Genomic DNA, 21,135 nt, shown 5'->3' with positions numbered 1-21,135 from the left:
AGAGTCGGAATGCATGATTCTAGACATTCTATAAATGAAATGCATGTAACTTTAGTCAACATTTATCAAACCAAAGCACATGCTGGAGAAAAATGAAACACATTGAAAGCTCACTCTAGCCAACGGCAGGCAAACGAGATTTGCAGATATACAATATAATAGTCACTAAATTGAAAAATAAGAATCAATTCTTCTTAAGTTATGACTTATATGAATTAATCCCTTAAATAGTTATAAACTATTAACTATTCACTACATGAGTATGTGGATTTGTGTTTATGTTTAAAATTAGGGTTTAATTTGTTTAGTGATATTTCTCTACACTTTATTCGGAGATGTCCCAAATTCAAATGACCTAAGACATCTTATAAAGATAAATTGCGGATTAGATTAGATAATTAAAAGAAAAGACGAAGACGACTCATCATCCACATATACAGTATAAACAAGGATTAGGAGAAAATCACCTTCACTACATATCATGTTAACAGTAAGAAAGGTTCTAACTTCCAACAGGCAACAGTGAGCTACCTATGACAATTCATGATAATAATATAGCGGTAGGTACCAACAAAATGATAAAAAGGGCATTTTTAAAATTTTTAAAATAAAATAAAATTGAAGAGCATGAAAAAAAATATCTATATAGTTATGCTCTCATGTAGATGTTCGCTGTGCGGATATCATTGTAAACAAAGAGAAAAGCATGTTGTAAAAAATACATGACACAAGCACGATAATAATATATAAATATCCACATAGGAGAATTTCAATATATATATTTGGAGTATATTGGATTCACTCTATATGGTACTAGACTACTAGAGAGGATCCTTTCCTTGCGTTGACGGGCAAGAGCTGGGCCACGCCCCACTCAATCAATTGGTCTTAAAGGACTTTTCCCTTTATTTTTCCCTGTTTGGCAACCACTTTTTTCTCATATGCTGTCTAGGGTTTCTGTTAGTACGTATTTTACTGTTTGCTAATCGGTAAAATCCCATTGCTTCCACAATTACCACAGATTTGAACACGTAAAATACAAATTTAACCTTCCAAATTCCTTAATTTGAACATGCTAAAATGAGTGTATGTAGGTGTCAATCATTAATATAAATGGATCTTGCAATGCATTAATGACTGACAATCACTCACACGCGCGTAAGCAACTGTCGCTAGCATAACTATAATTATAATGCACAACAAAACTGTAATTGTTAGTAATTTTTTTATAACAAAATTTTGAGTGGCCTAGCTTGTGCATTTGAATTACAATCCTTGGTTTAAATTATAGTCGTCTATTCAAAATCTTTATAAAAAAAATTCATTTGTAAAGAATTTGAAGTAGATTGTAGATCCATTTGTTGGACCGGATAAAAGGTGAGATTGGACTAAAATAGCATGCACCAGAGTCCAGTTTGGGTGACTTGAAAAAGAAATCCACTTCCGGCTGTCACGTTAAAACAGATGGGCTAGATTTTTACCCATGCCATTGCTTACTTGCAAGGGTTCTCTCCTCGAGCAAACAAACAAACAGATTCTCCTTGTCTCTTTCTAAGCTGGTAGTATCTTCTCACGAGATCGTTTAAGTGAGGGCTGCTTTTATTGCATCAACAAACCAAAAATTCATTTAATATTGTTTGGGGATGCTACAATCCTTAGCGCACTGGTACAAGCGATTTCTGATCATAGATGCATGAGTCTTGTGAACAGTTAAAAATCAATCGCGTGCAACCAACCCTAGTATTCTCATAATGTATTTTTAAAAGTTAAGAAAAAAAAAAAATTTGGACTACTTCAACATTACAACAAGGTCAAGCTACATAAATGCTTACCTGCACCACAAAATAACTTTGATATTCAGCATCAACTCAACATTTCTACTTTACAAAATTTATAGCACAAGTGCTTGCCAAAATATCAGCAACGAGGACCTTCTCATATAGAGCATCATAAACTCAATATTATGTGCTCAGGATAGCTAATATATCTTGAAAGTCCAACATCAACATATTTGCAGTCACCTCTGGGAATCCACATTTTGTTGCTCATGTGCCTTCATGATGTTATCTCTAAATTCTGCTGATGGACTAGAACCAATTTGAAACACTGAAGTCCCGTAGCTTGCTAAGATGCCTCTCCATGTCCTGTCTGGTCTTATTCCACTCTTCCCTCTCTATCACTGTGGTGGGATCATCCTTTTCACTCTGAAATGATGGATGAGAACAGTGATTCAGATGATGAATAACAAATAAAGTTGAAGAAACCAATTTGGATCGAAGTTGGTTACCCCATGAATTATTCTGAAGGAGTTGCCATTATCACGTATTACAAGCAGGTCATGCCTTCTATCTCTGCTTCTTCCCCCTGGAACACTGACCTGTAGAATGCATAACAACCATTGAAAGAGCATAAGAAACGATTCAAGGGGGTGCTATTCCCTGAAAGTAAATAGGGGAATACATAATATAAGCTACATTAGATTTCACACAGACTTTTGGTTTGATAGTCTCATAATTTGACTCATCTATGAAATATACGTAGGTGAAAATGGTGAAGAATATAATGACTTTCATGGAAACATTCAAGATAAAACCAATGATGGAATCACTTATATCACAATTTCAGGATCACAGAATCAAACATAGAAAGAAATGAAAAAACATAACAATATATGGACAAGTGATGTGAACTCCATGTCTGACACTTTTGAAACTCAAGTTTTGCAATTCAATTACGCCATGGGGCTGCCATAGAGATAGGACCTCTATGTGCAAGCACCCCGGTTCAATAAATCAGATTGTACGATGATATAATTACTGATGCGTACTATACAGGCCTGGCCAAGGTCATAGACTTACAGTATTACACCATATGTGGGAAAGGAGGAACGCAGGAGGAGTCAAATATGAACTATAACGCTCATATACAGTCACAGCATTATCAGACCAAAACAAAATAAAAAAGATGCACAGCATTAGGACAGAAAATAAAGAAAATGGAATTTTCTACATTTTGGTATCAGATGTAGTGAAAAATTCAAAGCGAACTATACATTTTATCTTAAAGACAAATCCCACTTGGTTTAGTCAAGATCCAAGACATAAGACGTGAGAAACATGGGTCTCAAAAATTAAAATGTTCTCTACCGATTAATAATTTTGCCGGTATTCTTTAGTAAGGATCAAAAGTAAACTCCAATGACAAGAAAAACTTGTAACTAGCAAAAGACGCTGTCAATTTCTTATCAAACTCACATAAAGAAACGTGTAAGCAATATGATTTATCTAAGCTAAAAAGACTTTCTAAAATTTAAAGAAAGGAGCAGATTGTGATACCAAAGGAATTATACACTAAAAGAAGAATCTCAGATAACAACTTGGAAAGCAAAACAGAAAAAGTAAAATTCTTACCAGAACTTTTGCTCTGCTTATAGATTTTGTTTTGGAATCAATCACATAAATCTCCTCAAAATCCAGAACAAAATCAGGGTCGCCCAACCTCCGGTTCCTGTAGTGCTTTGTCAAGTAAACCTGAAACAGAAAAAGTAGCCTGGTGAATGATTGCTACTGCTAAAAAGAGACACCCATTTATCAAAGAAGACTAAAAACAGGAACACCATCCATTGGGATAAAAACCCACCTATCTTAAAGAAGTTCAGTGCAACATTGACCACCAATTATCCTACCTATTGTTGTAATGTTAACTGCTACATCTAGAACCATTTTTGTGCAATCAAATTGCAAATGTTTCCATTCTACGGTCCTACCGTCCTACCCATTACATAGTTGCACAAAATGAAATCAAATTCGTAGTTCAATTCAATCAATACCTTTAAAACATCCCGCTCAGACTTATACAATGGATCTCTAGGAGCATCAATTGGTGGCTCTGTCACATTGTAGCAGCTAAAATCACTCTTGGCACAGCGAATGTACTACAGATTTAAAGCAAGCAGTGATTAAACAAAATAAACATCAAATTGGCCTTAATAAATCATAATTAAGTGTAAAAATTTAGAGTACCTTCTGAGGCATTGGAGCTAAAACCCTGGGAATTGCATAAACATCTGTGTCCGGAGGAGTAACATACATCTACATTAAGTATTTATAAGAAACTTAATTTTCTTACTGAAAATGAAATTAAAATTGAAAAAAGAAGAAGCAAAAATTACACACCTCTCTGAAATCATAGACGTCGTTGTCGGGATCGGGGGGCTTCCTTATGAAGAAATCGCAATCGAGCAAGCTAATCTTGTGAAACTCGTCTTCGTTAATCCGATAATCGACGACCATCTCCGAGTCCCAGCCTTGCGTAAACACAAAGCTCTTGCTCTGCACCATGGCGATGTCCTCTTCGCCGTTGGTGGCAGCAACGGCTGCTGCGGCGGCAGCGAGGGTGTCGTACTCAATGTCGAAGTCCTTCTTGTTGTCGACTTCCTCGAGCTCTTCGTCGTCCATGTCATATTCATCGGGGCCTGCGCTGTCACCGTCGCCGTCGTCGGCGCGGACGAGGAAGGATGGGGTGTTTGGGGACGGGGATAGGATTAGGGGGTGTTTGGGGAGGGGTTTGGGCTTGAGGGAGCGGAAGGGGAGGAGGGGGTGCTGAGAGTGGAGGAGGAGGAGAGGGGTGCGTGTGGAGAATGGTGGTGGAGAGAGGACGAGAGCGGTTGCTCTCATGGCTTTTGTGGTTTTTCAGATGTCTTGGATGAGGAAATGAAGATTGAAGATAACAGCGCGCGCTGCGCATCTAATTATCGCGGTGTCAGCTTATCAGGTTTTGAATGTGATTCATAATATTGCATTCTTATTTTTTTGTTAAACAAAAATTGAAGAGCTAACTAGTTAGTAATTGGGTATCGTGCTTATTAATTTATGTATACTAGCCCCTTCATGTGCACATTGATTTTCTTTTTTATTTTATTTTTAGTATTAAGAAAAAATAATATGGGTAATTATGTTCCATAAAAGGAGAACTTATTATCTGATTTTGTTTTAAATTTTAATTTTATAATATGAAAAAGTGAATTTACCATATTTTCTTCATTTAATTAATAATTTAAATTCCTAATGTTTGAATTAACTAATGGCATTTTTTTGTATTTTGAATGTTTCACCATTCTCTACTTTTTGCTCTATATATATAGATATAGATTCAAATTTTGTTTTTGTTTTTGTTTTGGGTATAGGAATAGGGAATATTTTATTTTTAAACTCTTCATTCATGAGTTGTTTTATTCAAATAAAAAATTATTTAGGAATTTAATTATGATGGTAAATATTTCATTGTCGCTGAAAACACTATCTTCATTTATGTATTTGAGTCACAATTTGCGTGAGTGACGGCTTAAAAAATAAAAGATTCATATCGTGGGATTATATGCCCAACTAAGTGACAAGTGTCATATTAAGTTACTAGTTGAACGCTTGAGAAACAAAAAACGGAAAAAGAAAAAAAAAACATAGAAGCATGTGTAACTATCTACTATAAATTATGATATTAATGATAAATTAATTAGGTTTGACTTAATTAAGTTTCACATTATTGGGAGGGCTTTCTAAAATGTAAATAAGTGGCTCATTTGGGTAAAGTTGTACAAAAGTTATTGATTAGGACACCAAGTATCTAGAATCGTGGCCCTAACACATTTGGTAGGTCAAACTGAATTGGACTATTTTCAATTGTTGTTTGGTATGTTGGGGTTGAGCTTATTACATCGGACAACAATATAACATATTGTGTATTACAAGTCTCATATAAATGGGCGTGACTCATAAGTATTCACTTTGACTCAACTCCAATACATTTAAAGTCGAGTCACCAAATGAGCCTCATACCTTGATCTTAGACTCGAATTGTATACCATCACTCAAAATGCCAAATTTTGGAACAAATGACTCTAAACATAGACTTGAGGTTCATATACGAGACCTTATAATTTGGACCTCTGACCCAAAACTAGTATTAGGATAGTAGACTTATATTTGTGACATAATACCTGACCATGCCTCCTAGACTTGGGACTGAGGACCCGAACTTGGGGTCTTGAACGTTGGACCAAACATCATACTTAATATGTCTAACTCAGTGGAAAAATGGTATTGACTTGTAGACCAGTGATATTAGGTTCGAACCCCTATGACATCTTAATAGTGTGTATGTCATAAAACCCCATATCCCTTCCTAACTTTGGCAACAAAAAAAAAATCCATGTAAGTAAAATAAAATTTGAGTACTTGTATTAGGCATGAGAATAATATATGGGTTTTCTACAAATAGGCCCATTATAGCATGATATATTATACAAAAGCCCATATAGGCCTATTTAGAGAGAAAAACCCAAAACTCTCACTTGTTATTTTCTAATTGGTTCTTATAAAATTTTAACACACTAAGAATAATTTATAAAACGACAAGTGGAAGTTTTGGGTTTTTATCTCCAAATATGTCATATATGGATTTTTGTATAATATTTCATGCTAAAGTAGATTTTTTAATAAATATCTCATAAAATCTACGAGAATTGACTAATTTGCACCGATGAATTTGGGTTGTTTTCACAGTTTTTAAGTCAATTTAGAACCCAGCTGAATTGAACCAAATCCCACATTTATTTCATGCTCTTATTAGTTGTCTGCATTTTCATTTGCTTTCGACAACATTGGTATTTGTTTGCAACTATAATAGTGAAAGGTGAAACATTGTTTTAATTGTCGACAAGTACTTGTTCATAATCATCACTTCACTTCTCTCATCTCTCATCACACATACATATCTCAATTGATAAAATTCATACATATATATTATATATATATATATTCGGGTTTACCATGACAACAATCTAATTATTAGACTTGTCGCCCTATCAAATAGCCTAATATTAATAGTTACATTTTGCTAAATAATGTGACAACAAGACCATTAAATTGTTATAATAATTTAAATTAAACGAAATGCACGAAAATGCATAATTTGTAAATCCAAAAACTCAAGATCCACATTAAACATGCATGACTCGATTGCTTGTAGATAAAAAAATTACATGGCATGTGTGCTTGTGTTTTAAGGTTTTTACTCCGTTTTGGAGGTCAAATTGATCATTGAGTATAAACTAAACCAATCACCAAATGGGCTGGTTTAATTTGAGGCCAAAATTGATTCAGTGCGAGCTATTTCAATTAATTGATTTATGTGTATGATTTGAGATGAAATTGAATTTATTTTAGATTACGCCGGTTCATAGATATTAATTAGCTTTTAATTTAGTAATATTATTTCGTCAAAATTATGAGAGGACACAAATTTGGCTGCCCATTCATTCATTGATTAAAAAAAATAGAACTAAATATAAACCAATAAGATGCATCTCTGATTCAATGGATGAGATTTTTATCTTTGATGTCTGATTCAATGGACCAGATGGAAAAACAAAAACTTGAAATAAACTGCCACCGTAAGCTCCACAGATACATATCACAAGTTCATAGTAGTTCATGCCGTTGTATTAAAATTCTGAGCCGGGTTCGGATCCGGCCCGCAACATCTTTTACCGTCCGATCCTCTTCCCTCCCTCTTTCGTTTTCTCGGAAAGGAAAGAAGGAGAAATTTTTTCCATGACCCAGTAGAGAAATTTCAGTTAAAATCCCTTCCCCGAAAAGATTCTCTCTGTCCCGCCCAATCTCCATTCCTCTCTCTCTCTCTCTCTCTCTAAATTCCCGTCTCCTTCTCTCTCTAGAGTCAATTTGCCCTCTAGGGCTTACCTGGTCCCCAATGTTTCTCCAATCTTAATTATCGAATCGTCGATCCGAATACCCTAGAATTCTCGACCGGGTTCGTCAGTTCAATGGAGGAAGAGAAGGGCGGCGGCGAATCGTCGAGGGCTTCGTCCAGGTTTGTGAAAGCCGGTGACCGGCAAATGTTCACAGTGGAGCTCCGACCCGGGGAGACCACCATAGTCTCCTGGAAGAAGCTCCTGAAAGATACGAACAAGGTCAATGGGCCGTCTACCAGTTCTGCTCCTGAGCCTCCTCCCGCCAACGCTCACCCAGCTCTCGAGTCTCGTATAGCTCCGGTGAGACCCTCCAATTCAAAAGAAAGAAAAAGAAAGTTGGTACTTTTGTGAATTGTTCATTGTTTTCATGTGGGTTCGTATTTGGGTTTGTGTTGTTTTTTTCTGTTTGTAATGCAATTAAGATTTTCTCATTAGCTGCAGTTTATGTAATTTGGGTTTTTGGTAGAACTTCAGTGCATTTGTGAAAATGGTTTGCAGGACTATTTTTAGAATGACTTGCTCTTTCTAGTTATGTACTTTGCAGTTGTAAGTTGTAACTTCTATTTGTGGATGCTTAGTTGGTCCTTTGGTTACTCAAAAACTCATGGTTTGTTTTCAGAATAGAGTAGAAATTTAAGCTGGAATGCAGGATGAATGCAATGCATTTTTCATAATCAAGATTATCATTTACATTGGTCATTATTTCAATGGACTCAAGTCCATATCATGACTGTCTATCAGATTATAATGGAAAAGGGTTGAGTGTTTATCATGATTTTATGCCTAAAAGATATGCACAGTATGGATTTGCCCCCCTCAACGTGCCTTTTGTACCATGCACTATGATGATTTTTCTTAGTTAAATTGTGCTTCACATTTTTCAGGTACAACAACTGTCAGGAGATGAAGTGAAAGATGAAGCTGCGCCACATCGTTTTAGCGCTGTAATTGAGAAGATTGAACGCCTCTATATGGTAGCTCTTATTTATTAATATGTCATTTTTTGGTTTTTGCTATCAAGCAGATTTTCTTGTTTAAATAAAAGATGTGTTATATTTATTACAAATCCGTTTCATTGAATGTCTCAGGGTAAAGATAGTAGTGATGATGAAGATCTAAATGATATTCCTGATGACGATCAGTATGATACAGAAGACTCTTTTATTGATGATGCTGAGTTGGTAGGTGCCTCTATTCATAAATCTTATTGTTTTATATTTGTGTTGGCCATTGTACTGATTTAATTGGTGGCATTCTTCTTGTTGAACGAACGTTATTTTATATTTATGGCTTTGCAAATGCTCTTTCATTGTGTGTTGTGCAGGATGAGTATTTTGAAGTTGACAATTCAGCAATAAAACATGATGGATTCTTTGTTAACAGGGGGAAACTGGAACGCATGTAAGTTTCCTTCAATCATTTACCTGATTGTATTTATGTATATATATTTTTTTCTTAATTGCATAGTCTATACATACAAGAGTTTGTACTTTACTCACTGAATTTTCTTCATTTATTTGGAATTCAACAAGGAAGAAGGTCATATTAATATTTCCTTTCAAGTGGCCACCATGATTCATGTATGGCCTACGGAAGTCTAGACTTTAACAAGGTTTATCTTTTGAGTACATAAAAGTGATGGTAAAATAAAACCATAGGTGTTATTTGACAGAACAGATGGAATGTCAAATGTTCTCTTCCTTGATCTACTTGTGATTACTGGCTATAGATATGTGTGGAATTTTATATGGACTGCATGTTGTGTGTTTCAGTAGGGATTTGAAGGCATAGATTTTTTTCAAACACTAGAATTTTCTCTGTCTCTTTTCCTGGTTGATCAGTGGTATCAGCCGTTTCCACTTGACCCATTTGCTTGTGTTTAAATAATTTGAACATGAGAAGATATGCTTGGTGTTTGCTACGTAATACATCAATGGAGGAATTGAGTTTGCCTAATGATTGAAATCAATTTCAGTTTCATACTTGGGTTTTTGACATTGTGGTGTTTTATTAGTTAAATTTTGACATTTTCTTCATTTATTGAATTTTTCATCCTTAGTAGCGTACCTGCTGCATTACCTAACCAACAACCAAAGAAAAGGCGAAGAAAAGAGGCAAAGGGTCCTGGTGAAAATGATGATAGTCATGTGCCAAATAAACACGCAAAAGTTGGTAAGACGACAGCAGCAAAGATTACATCGACACTTGTGAAGAACTCATCTGCTCCCATTCAAACCGTCACTGTACCCACTGAACACTGTGAAGATGTGAAATTTCAGAACCAGTTGAATGTTTGTGGACTTTCATCCACAAAGAAGTCTACTGATTCCAAAACAATTCTGGATCCTTCTCTTCTGAAAGTTTCTGAGGGAGATGCTGCCGCACTGCAAGCGGAGGTGAAGGATATGGATAAGCAGAAGACAGGAGTCTTGTTGTCAAAGGACCCAAGTAACAGATTTAAAGATGCAGGTGGATCCTCAGATGGTTCATATCAGAAATACCATGAGAAAAGTGCTTACGCGCAAACCAAACCCCAATCTGGGAGACCATCTAGTAATGCTGATGAGATGGAAACAGTTCGAGCCAGAGAGAAAAATGGGGTTTGTGAAATTCCAGACCTTAATCTCACTGACGGAAAGTACGCTGTTCCAACAACAGTGAGTAATATTATACATTGATCATTTTATTGTTATTGTTATTAGATACATAATAAAATGCGCTAGAAATATGTCAAGGGGTGTAAGATGAGTACACTAGTGGAAATCTAAAGAGGAGATAAAAGAAATTGGAGGGAGTTTTGCTATCGATATCCTTTGAAGTGCATATTGATGGAAGTGATATTTTCCATTAGGTCAAGTAGCAAAAAGGTTCATTTCAGTTATTGCCTTTTGCCAATTGCTAAATTTCTAAAGGGGGTTGACATTGGTTGCTTGCTGCTTTATGCTCTAATAATTCTGTAAGATTTGAGTTTGCTTCCAATTATGCATCCTTTCATTTTTGTTTAATTTTATTTTTCAAAAAAATGTTAAACAGTTTGTAAGGGGCACCCCAAGTACACAAGATGTGTGCAAGAGAGACTGCTTTGACTGTGGAAATAAAAGGAGAAGAGGAAATAAAAAAGATAAAAAATAATGGCAGAATCCTTTTTCCTCACAATTGATAGACCTTAACCATGAAGGTATTGCACATAAAAGATATCTTTTTTATAGGCCACGTTTCTTTAAAAAGGCAAGAACAAGATCCTAATCATGATTTCCATTTATATCTCAAGATAAAATGAAAAATATAGTGAGGCATGGGTTTTGCGTTTTTAGTTTATTTGGAAGAGGTGGATATGTGTTTGGTAGTAAATTGCTTGCACTAGCATCATGTTTGCTTCAAGCTTGCATTCAAGGCTTCATTGTGATCCATATATCCTGAATCCAGGGTCTGTAAATACAGGTGTTTAAAATTACAGGTATTCAGATGTTGAACATTTATAGTCTTTTTTATTCAAGGGTATCAGATTGAGGTTGTCCTTAAGGTTCTCTTTGTCACAAGTGGATCGGCATCTGCATATTTTGCTAACTTACTTTTTTTCTTCTCAATGATGGTAGTTTTGATTTTGAACATTAACATTTTGCAGAAACCTTCACATGGGCACAAAAGGGATAGTTCTAGTGTAAGGTCAAAAAGTTCAATGCTTGAAAAGGCTATTACGGATTTAGAGAAGATGGTTGCAGAATGTAAGTTATATTCATCCTTTGAATTTTTGTCTTCTTCTTTTGTTTTAAATGATATTTTGGGTTTGTTCCAGTTCCCTCTCTATGCTTTGTAGATGATGATTTGAGGAAGCTCCTTGCAAATAATCTGTCTTCTGTGTACAATTACAGCTAGGCCACCTGCTGCGGATAATCAAGACGCAGATAATTTATCCCAAGCAATTAAAAGGAGATTGCCTAGAGAAATAAAGGCGAAACTTGCTAAAGTTGCTAGACTAGCGGTATTCTGAAAAGCCATTTTGATTGTAACTGTTTAACTCTTGGTGTTGTGGTTTATTTAAATCATCGTATTCACAAACTTGAATGCATATTCACATCTCAACTTGAAACCTGTAATAAGTTTAAATATAAATGCTCTTTTTGTTGCAGCAGGCTAGCCATGGGAAAATAACGAAAGAGTTACTCAACCGGCTTATGAATATCCTTGGTCACTTAATACAACTCAGAACATTAAAGGTATCACAATTCATTTTGAAGAAAGCTTTAGCCTTTCTATACCTGCTTTAAATTGTGAACTATATATAATTTAAGGTGCAGGACCTAAACTCAAAATTATGCTTGCTTATTGTTCTGGAACTTAGTGACAAAGAATGCCGCAATTCGACAAATATATGAACCCTTAATACTTTTTCTCACACTTTATCTTTGAGCACTGGCTCTTGTATCAGTTGAGGAAAACTTTTGGATAATTTATGCGGTTTGTTAAATTACTTTTTATACAATACTCGGATTGTATTACAGTCTTACTGTTGGTATATTTTGTTTTGGTTATGAGTTAAACGGCAATTTACTGTAATTACTGGCTCTTTACTTTGACACGAATAATTTTTTAATAACCGGTAAGTGGTAGAATGATTTCCTTTTATGTAAATGATGTTAAATGCAGTTGTTATCATGAATAAGATATGACATATAACACAGTAACGCTGCTCTAGAGGATTGTTATTTCTCTGGGCTGTGAAGTATGTAGACTTCTTGTTTATGAAAAAAATTGCTAGGCTATTTATGGTTGTGCAATGTGTTTTTCCTGTAGAGAAACTTGAAGGTCATGATTAGTATGGGTCTTTCAGCAAAAAAGGAGAAAGATGACAGGTTTCAACAGATAAAGAGGGAAGTTATAGATATGATTAAGATAAAGGCCCCATCTTCAGAGTCCAAGGTATGTGTAGCAGGGCCTTACTGAGGTGTGGTGTTTTAAGTGCTATGTCTTTTTTGTTGGGTAGAAGTGATTTACAAAACTGGAATAATTATATTGACTATCATCATTGTTAATAGGGTAAACTGCCAAATACCCCTCTGAACTATATCGACTGTCGAAATCTCCACCTTGAATTATTTTTTCAGCCAATTTAGCCCTCAGATTATTTTAAATGGTCAATTTAGCCCCTACCGTTAGTTTTCATGCAATTTCATCCAATTTTCTGTCTAAATGTGACATTTTAGGCACGTGACTCACTGTTCAATTAAAATTTAATTTTTTTAAGTTTAAAATAATTAAATTGTTAAAACTACAAAACTGAAAAAAAAAAAGGGGAAGGCAATCAACATCTTCCCCAGCCCCTTCCTCCCAAGTCTCTGTCTGCAATCCCACATCCACAAGAGTTTTCGAGTGAATACCCTTAGGAGTAGCTCCTGTTTGTTAGTTATTAGCCAATGACAAAAGAAGCTGTCACTTCTCATACCCATGGAAATAAAGAACCAACGCATTCTGGGTTTGGTTGGAGGTGCAGTGGACAATGGTACAGGCCTGGGACGAAATTCTTCAGATGGAATTGGCTGATGCTGTTGAATCTGGGGCGGGTGCACCAGGATATCAGAATATGGGTTGCAGAGAAGGCGTTGTGCACTTGGGGAAGAAGACAACGCCTACTTTGAACCCTTATAATTAACGGAAAATTGGATGGAAGTCTAAAAACTTGACGAAGGTGCTAAATTGACCATTTAAAATAGTATGAGGGCTAAATTGGCTGAAAAAAAAGGGAGTTTCACTAAAACACCCAAAATGGGGGTTGAAATTATAAAAAAACCCAAGCACTATTTAAACATATAAACACACCCAAAACCCATTATTACACACACTCAAAACCCATTTATAAACACACCCAAAAAGTTGACTTTGGGGTTGATTTTGGGTGTGTTTCTATGTTTAAATAGTGCTTGGGTTTTTTTATAAATACATGTCTAGGATTGGGTTTATTTATAAATTTGTAAAAAAATAATTCAAGGTGGAGATTTTGACAAGCGTGATAGTTCAGGGGGTATTTGGCAGTTTACCCTTGTTAAAAAGATATTGGTATCCAGATAATACGAAGTCATGATTTGGCATCCTTTTTGTCATTTTCCCTACTAAATCAGCGGCCATTATGCCTTTCGATATGCTACATCTGTTCAATTAGTATTCCTCTTGTTCTCATGGATCGTCCAGCTTGCTTTCTCTTGATATTTCTGTCAACAATTTTGTTGCTCTTGACCACCATCTTTTGTTTTCATGGGGCATTTGCTTATGCTAGTTCACGAGACAGGGCCTCTTTCTTTACATTCCTTATGTTGACCTGGTTTCCCCAGCTTTCTTTCCATTGCTGGTTGTTCGCTTGTCTTTGTCACTTTTGACCAAGTCATCTTACATTACTTGCTCTCGATTTGATTATTTATTTATTTTATTTTATATCTTTTTAACCATCCTTTCTTCATTGTTACTTCCCTATCTTTGCTGCAAATGGAATAGTGGTTTTTTCAGTAACTCATGTTTTAAGTACTGCCTTCTGTGGAAGATATTTCATATTTGTTCCATTGTGAGAGATTCTGAACCATTTGTTTTATTTTTCCATTTCCCCCACGTGATGCTTGCACCATGTCATAATGGAAAGAGTAATAAGAATAACCTTTGTATGTGGCTCTAATGCAAAGTGCATAATATGTTTTCAGGCATTGCAACAACAATCTGGAGCATCAGATGATTTTCAAGAAATTTCCTCTGGAGCCAAAGAACTTTCTAAAAGAAAATTTAGCATGGATGCTGCACTGGAGGATAAGATTTGTGACCTCTATGACCTTTTTGTTGATGTACTGACTCAAGCTTGCAAATTCCATCATTGAAAATTTTGTTCCTTTATTTTGCAGATAACTTCCTTTATTGTTGTCTGATTCCCTGGTCTTTATTTCTTGGTTATAGGGGCTGGATGAAGATGCAGGTCCCCAAATAAGAAAGCTCTATGCTGAGGTACTTCACCTTTTTCACTGTTTTCCCCCTGTTTTATGGTTTGTGTTGCCTGGGCTCTCTTGTAGCTTCCAACATGTTCTGTTTAAAGTTTCTGTACAAACTGCAATGTAACATGAAAGCAGTAGATCTAGGATTTGATGCGTCTTACTGCTGTACTAGGATTTTGCAGTTCAATTTTTGGTCGTTTCACTTAAATGCTTGAATTTGAACGAGTGCCTATTCTCTCTCTCTCCCCCTTTTTCTCTGTACCATTTTTTTTGTTTGCGAATTCATTGTTTTGAACAACGGTAATATTTTCTTTCACAAAGAGAAGGTGTAATATCTGAATTCAACATAGCAACTTTCAACCAGTAACGGTACATCTCTGAAAGTGTTCTTTTAGAAGCTTTCTTAATCACCTAAATGTATGAACTTTCCTGACTTATTTAGTCTTCATATGATTCAGCTAGCAGGATTGTGGCCAAATGGTTTCATGGACAACCATGGGATCAAACGTGCAATTTGTCGGTCAAAAGAAAGACGGAGGGAGCGATACGGCCGAAATAAAGTATGTAAAGTTGCGAACTCCTTCAACCCAAAAACATAGTGATTTTAATGATTGTTGTGGACATTGAAGTTACCCAACTTGTGTGGGATGAAGTTGATCATATAACCATTTTATGGTCTGGATATTTGATGAGCCAATGTTGAACTAACATGTCAGTCTGCTGGGTTATGCTCTATGTAAACATACGGGTTTCAATTCCATGCATGATCTGATATAATTTTGAAGGTTGTAGTAGTTCTTTATGTTGATTTATATCTGGACAATTTCTTTGTTGAATTTTTTCTACAGGATCAGGAGAAAATGAGGAGGAAAAAGATGTTGGCACCAAGAACAGAGGAGACTGTTCGACTTGAGGCGAGTTCAATTGCCCAGCAACAATATATGCGAGAGAGATTGGCAACTGAACCTAGCAGTCATAGTCTGACAAACAAGGCGGTATCTGGTACAGCAGCAGCTGTGCGGACACCCAGTCCAATAAATGGTCCCAGCTTCGACAGGCTTAAACAAGAGAAACTGAAGGGAAGTTCAAGCAATTCCCCAGACGATGCGAGGGTAGGTGATGGTGCATTGACAAAGAAGAAGGTGAAGAGGAAGCCAGAACAGGAGTTGGATGAAACTCGTATCCGGCCGGAGAAATTACCTTCCCAACAGGGGGAGGAAAGGCACAAGTCCTTAAAGCAGGCTGCTGGTCTGCCCCATAAATCAAACCTCCAGTCGACAGTCGTTCCAAGTGTGGAGCAGTCTAGCTGACATAAATATAGCCTAATTAGAAAGTTTTACAACATTAGAGTTGTTGTGTAACGAAGTCTTTTTTTTTCTTTTTTTTTTTTCCTTCTGTTTTTTTGGGTTATTTCTTCTTTGGTTGGGCTTCATTCATTCTGACCTACTGATCGTTGCCATTTTTGTAATTATCAACAAATGTTACTGCGTGGTGCCCTATGGATCAGAGATTTAACTTTAAATAGATAGCAAAAAGCTGTAATTTTCTTGTGCAATGTAGTTTTTTCTTCTTCTTTTCCCCTCTGCTCACCTCGCCTGGTTGCATTGGCAATTTGATAATCGAATTGTGTCGTGTTCAGGTCATATCATACCAAATTGGTAGAGACTATTAATTAACTCTAATCTGGATTTACGTTTTTTTGTTAATTTTGCTGCATTGTCTCCTTCTCGTGTTCAGGTTGATTTTATATAATCTGAACAGGAAACATAGTTTTAGGATATTTTTTACCTGATGAATCTCTATTTAAAAGAAGATCACTATTTAAACTTACGTTTACATAACTATGTAACCCCATAGGCTAAAGACTTTTATTTTGGTCCTGGAAGTTTCTCATTTTCACTTAGGTTCTCGGCATTTCAATTTTGGTAATTGTTGTCATTTATTTTTGTTTTAGTAATTAAATCCCACAAAATTTAGTTTGATTGCAAGCCAAACTAAAATACGAAACTAAATTAGCTCAAATTGAAACGACTAAAATTGCCCAAATTGAAACGAGATAAACTGAAGTGAAGAACAAGTCAAATTACAAAGACAAAAGATTTAATACCTATACTGACAAGTACTAATTCACTCTTCAGAAAAAACCTATAGCTTTCTTGAAAAGACTATCAAATAAAAAAGAAAAAGTGACATGAGCAAAACAGTCGAAGATAAATTATATAAATTAATAAAAATATGAAAATTAATTAAGAAAGGGAGGGAGGGCCTTTTCTCATCGAAATCAGGCCCAATTTCTCTGGTTCAGCCCATCATATATTTATTATTATTATATCCGTTAGACACAGAGACGCAGCAGAGCAGAGAAAGACGCAAGCGCTTCCCGCGTTGTCTCTGAACAGTCCGAGCTCACCGTACAGCCAATGCCATCAATGGCATCGCCACCAATTCTCTGCAATCCAGTGCTGCGTTGGAGCACTGCTATTGGCCCTTTCACCCTTATATATTTATAACCTCAGCCTCAGCTGGTAAGGCAACAAAACCCTAAATGCTAAAGCTCCTCTTTTTTTTTGGGTCTGAACTGAATACAAAGAAAATTCACTCATATTTTCGTTTCCATTCCGTTTCTTCACCTCATTTGGTCATTTAGGGTTCAAGGCTGGGTTAACTCCACCTCCCAGAAAGTTTATAAAGTTAATGTTTTGATTGAAAATATATTGTTGAGTTCAACTATGAATTCGTCTTCAATTTTACTGGATCAGTATAATAGGTATAAAATCCTCTTTTGTGCCATATTATTTTGTCTGCAACATGTTTTCTGTAGTTCTGCATTTGGACCAGTTTTGACGGTTGTTACAAGGAGCTTATCCTAGTTTAAGTTGGACTCAGTGATCACTGTTATTTTAGTTCTATTAATTGTCACGTTGTATTGTATTCATTTGATACTCAAGTGGGAGAATGTCGAAACCTATTAAGCAAACTCGTAAATATATGTGAATCATACTTCTCCGTCTCCAGACTCTGCAGTTTCCGTATCACTTCCATGAATTTTGTTTTTCTGACATGTTTGAATCAGTAATGATATTGTTCACTGCATTGTTGTTCTAAATTTCAGAATTCAGATTATAAATATTGAGCTCTTGTTTTCAGCCTCTATGGTTTATTTGGTAGTGTTGTTTTGTTATGAGGTGTCACTACTTGCAAATGGCCGTAAGGAAATAAAACTGCTTAGTTCTTTAACTTAGCATAAGGGTTTCTTAATGGGACATTCAGAGGTTTGTAAGAACCATAAAGTAGGACCAAAACAATGCATACAGGGGTGGGTGTGACTGCCTTCGGATACAGCAGATACAACAAACTCTTAATTTTAACCATACATCTTTTTATAATCTTGACAATTTGGCTAAATTTGAATGGAGGTTGTTAGTTTCTCATCAAAGTGATTTAACTTAATAAGTTTCATAAGCCAAAAATTATAACCTTAAGTTATTGATAAATGAATTAATTTCTCAAAAGAAATTTACCTTTATCCGGTCCAACTCATTGTTAATGTATTACAGTAAAAGGATTCAATGTCTTTGATGTTGCTTTCTGCCTAAAGGTGTGGGTGTTGTTTTTGATATTCTGTTTTATGCAATGATCGTGCAATTATGTATGCACTTGTGTGTGTTCTATGCTTTTGACATCAGACAATTAGATCATCTTGCTGTCTTGGTAAATTATTTATTATAAATAATTGAATGAATAAAACCCTGAAACTTGATTTTGTTAACAAGAAACATCTCCCTGGTCATATGATTGTGCTGCTGCCTTTTCCACTGCAGAGATTATGTGCATCATGTTTATGGTACACATTCCTTCGAACTCCTTGTTTTGGTCCAACTCTTCATCTTGCCCTTGATCTTACATGATAGTGAAATAAAGTTGAAATTAGGGAAGAATAATGCATACACATTTCTTTTTATTTAATAATTTCTGGATCAGTGTTTTAGAAATTCAAATAGTTATACTTTAAAACCTTCAATTCTGGCACCTAATGTTTATTTTGCATGAATTTTAACTAGGATTTCTAAGACACTGTATATATTGGTTCTAATTTTCAACTTAATGCTCTAAGGAGAAGAATAATCATATAAGCGCACTTATTTGGACTATATTATCTTCAGCCTAAGATTAGATTGTAGGTACATGTTAGTATTCAGTAATTTTTATCGTTCACTTCTTCAGTTTTGAACTATTCTACTATGATGTCTATTTGGATAATGTCGTAATTCGAATTAATTCATGATAAAATTAGGTGATAAAGTAGACTTTCTCATGTTTCTTTAGGCACTGATTTCATGAAAATATGTTAATAATTGAATTTATGGAAATTTATAAAGTTGAGACAGTTGAAAAGAAATTTTCCTGACAGATTTTCATCATCTACAAATCATGAAATGACTTGAATTTTTGATATGGTGAACATATACATGTCTTCTTATATACTGAAAATTTTCATGATGATTGGATAATAATTTTATTTATTGTGTATTTTTAAGTAATCTATGTTCAGGAGAAAGTATGTGCCGGCAGATTTTATGAGTAACTTTGGAGGCCATTTTGGACTATTAATTGGAGATAAAATGACTCCACATTTTTGTTTTATAAAGATTAGTGTCCCTAGTTTGATTCTATGTAAAGTTGTGTTAATCAGACTTATAAATTAATTACGATAATTTTTCAAGTGAGTAGACGTCATTGCTGGAAACTTTCTTTGGTAGTTTTGTTGTTGTTTTTTGTTTTGCACCTATGGTTTTTACTATGGACTACATCAGTAGTATATCTGAAAAATTGTTTTATATCACCTTATCAAAGTGTTTACCAGCTATTATGTTTACAAGTTATTTAACCAGCATAAATATTTTGGTGCTCTCTTTTGAAGCAGCAAAGTAGTGAGTGTTTGCCCAAGTGGGAGAAGTGATGTAAGAAAGAAATTTTGGGCTTTACACTCATAGCCTTCTTATTATTTTTATGCTTCTCACTTTTGTTTCCAATAAAATTTCAATAATTTGTTTTGATGGCAGGCTATTTAGTTTCTTAGCTACTGATCTTGTTTTACAAAGTATGGATATTTGTCTAGGAAATTAAATTGGTGTTTAAGTTTTGCAGTCGAATAAAGATGCATGCAGTTATTAATATGTTAATATGTTTTTGGTTTCAAACATATGTTTGGCACATTGAATTCGGAAAAGTGCAAATCAAACTACTATAGTTACTAACGCTATGCAGACAGTATTGATATTGAAAATATTGGCACACAATCAATCTCCAACTAAAGTTTCTGCCAGTGCGAGTGTTCAAAAGATTGGTATCTCGAATGGGCATCTACAAGACTTTTGATTCAATCAACCAGTGGGAGTAAAAGGTTAATTTGCAGCTGTTCCATTAAATGTGTCTTCTCATATTGAGTTATCAATAATGCTACTACTGATTTCGCAGTTTCTGATTTCTTACGTATGAATTGATATGCAGCTTAACGTAATGCTTAAATAAATTGTGTTCTGGTTGTTTTGACAGAGATTTTAATGTTTTGATTGAAAATATATTGTTGAGTTCAACTATGAATTCATCTTCAGTTTTAGTGGATCAGTATAATAGGTATACAATCCTCTTTTATGCCATCTAGTTTGTATGTGATTATAGAGTGCAGATGCAGTAGAATTTGCATCATGTTTTCTGTAGTTCTGCATTTGATAGTTGCATTTGGAATTCCAATAAATCTAACTGTTTATCCATCCATATTAACAGAAATGTCAATTGTTTAAGCTTTCATGTCAAATTGAAGATTAGGAAATGTGGCCTAATTATTGTTATTATGTTCTGCAACAGTCAATTCCGGTAGTGTTTTCTAGAAGTCTCCATGAAAAGAATAAAGCACTTCTGAAAAGCTGTCAGGGATCTTGGCCTGTTAAAGTTCGCAAGCATGGGGATGGATTGCTTTACTTCGAAGTTGGTGGTTGGAAAGAATTTGTGGCGCATCATGGGTTGGAACTTGGAGAATTTTTGGTCTTGAAGCAACTAGGGATTAAACTTTTGCTGGTTTTGTTGATGTTTCCTGATTTTGAACAATGTGACCAAGCATGTGTTTTCGTCATTGATGTTTATATTTTATTTTATTTTCAGACAATGTTATTAAACTTTTGCTGGGATTCTTCTTCTGTTGCTAGTACTAGCTAGTGAATGAATTTATGAATTCATCCCTTGATGGTGGAAATATGCTCATTTTGAAATTTCTAATATCCAGTTCTGTTTGAGTTATATGAAGGCTTTACCTTGTTTTGATAGAATTATTGTTGACATTTCATTTCTTTCCTTAATTAAAATTTTCATCTGAAAACAGAGAGCAGTTCTTGTGAGAGC

At 35.1% G+C, this 21,135-nt stretch overlaps 2 protein-coding genes across 5 annotated transcripts; one reads left to right on the top strand and one right to left on the bottom strand.

The window, feature by feature from the left end:
* Window positions 1-1,726: 1,726 nt before the first annotated feature.
* On the bottom strand, window positions 1,727-4,782 carry PTAC6 (plastid transcriptionally active 6). Its single transcript, XM_008221354.2, has 6 exons — window positions 4,176-4,782; window positions 4,023-4,091; window positions 3,830-3,934; window positions 3,411-3,530; window positions 2,288-2,377; window positions 1,727-2,204 (listed from the first exon to the last, which is right to left on the bottom strand). Exons 1-6 carry the CDS (start codon window positions 4,674-4,676, stop codon window positions 2,088-2,090), a joined length of 1,002 nt encoding a protein of 333 aa, XP_008219576.2. The 5' UTR covers window positions 4,677-4,782; the 3' UTR covers window positions 1,727-2,087.
* A 2,714-nt stretch (window positions 4,783-7,496) lies between these two features.
* On the top strand, window positions 7,497-16,291 carry LOC103319767 (ubinuclein-1-like). 4 transcript variants are annotated; one of them, XM_008221356.2, is made up of 13 exons: window positions 7,497-8,068; window positions 8,653-8,742; window positions 8,857-8,949; window positions 9,093-9,169; window positions 9,828-10,425; window positions 11,394-11,493; window positions 11,641-11,750; window positions 11,899-11,985; window positions 12,563-12,688; window positions 14,455-14,592; window positions 14,702-14,749; window positions 15,195-15,296; window positions 15,585-16,291. In XM_008221356.2, the coding sequence occupies exons 1-13, from the start codon at window positions 7,841-7,843 to the stop codon at window positions 16,044-16,046; spliced, it is 2,259 nt and encodes a 752-aa protein (XP_008219578.2). In that variant the 5' UTR covers window positions 7,497-7,840; the 3' UTR covers window positions 16,047-16,291. The 4 variants fall into 4 exon arrangements, with proteins under 4 accessions (XP_008219578.2, XP_008219581.2, XP_008219579.2 ...); XM_008221359.2 differs by having other exon boundaries at window positions 7,499-8,068; window positions 9,831-10,425; window positions 11,902-11,985; XM_008221357.2 differs by having other exon boundaries at window positions 7,499-8,068; window positions 9,831-10,425.
* Window positions 16,292-21,135: the final 4,844 nt, after the last annotated feature.

Source organism: Prunus mume, linkage group LG2, assembly GCF_029339155.1.
Source record: "Prunus mume cultivar Tortuosa linkage group LG2, ASM2933915v1, whole genome shotgun sequence".
NCBI classification, from domain to species: Eukaryota; Viridiplantae; Streptophyta; class Magnoliopsida; order Rosales; family Rosaceae; genus Prunus; species Prunus mume.
Note: the sequence above shows the minus strand (reverse complement) of the source record. Positions and strands in the feature narration are given on the sequence as shown.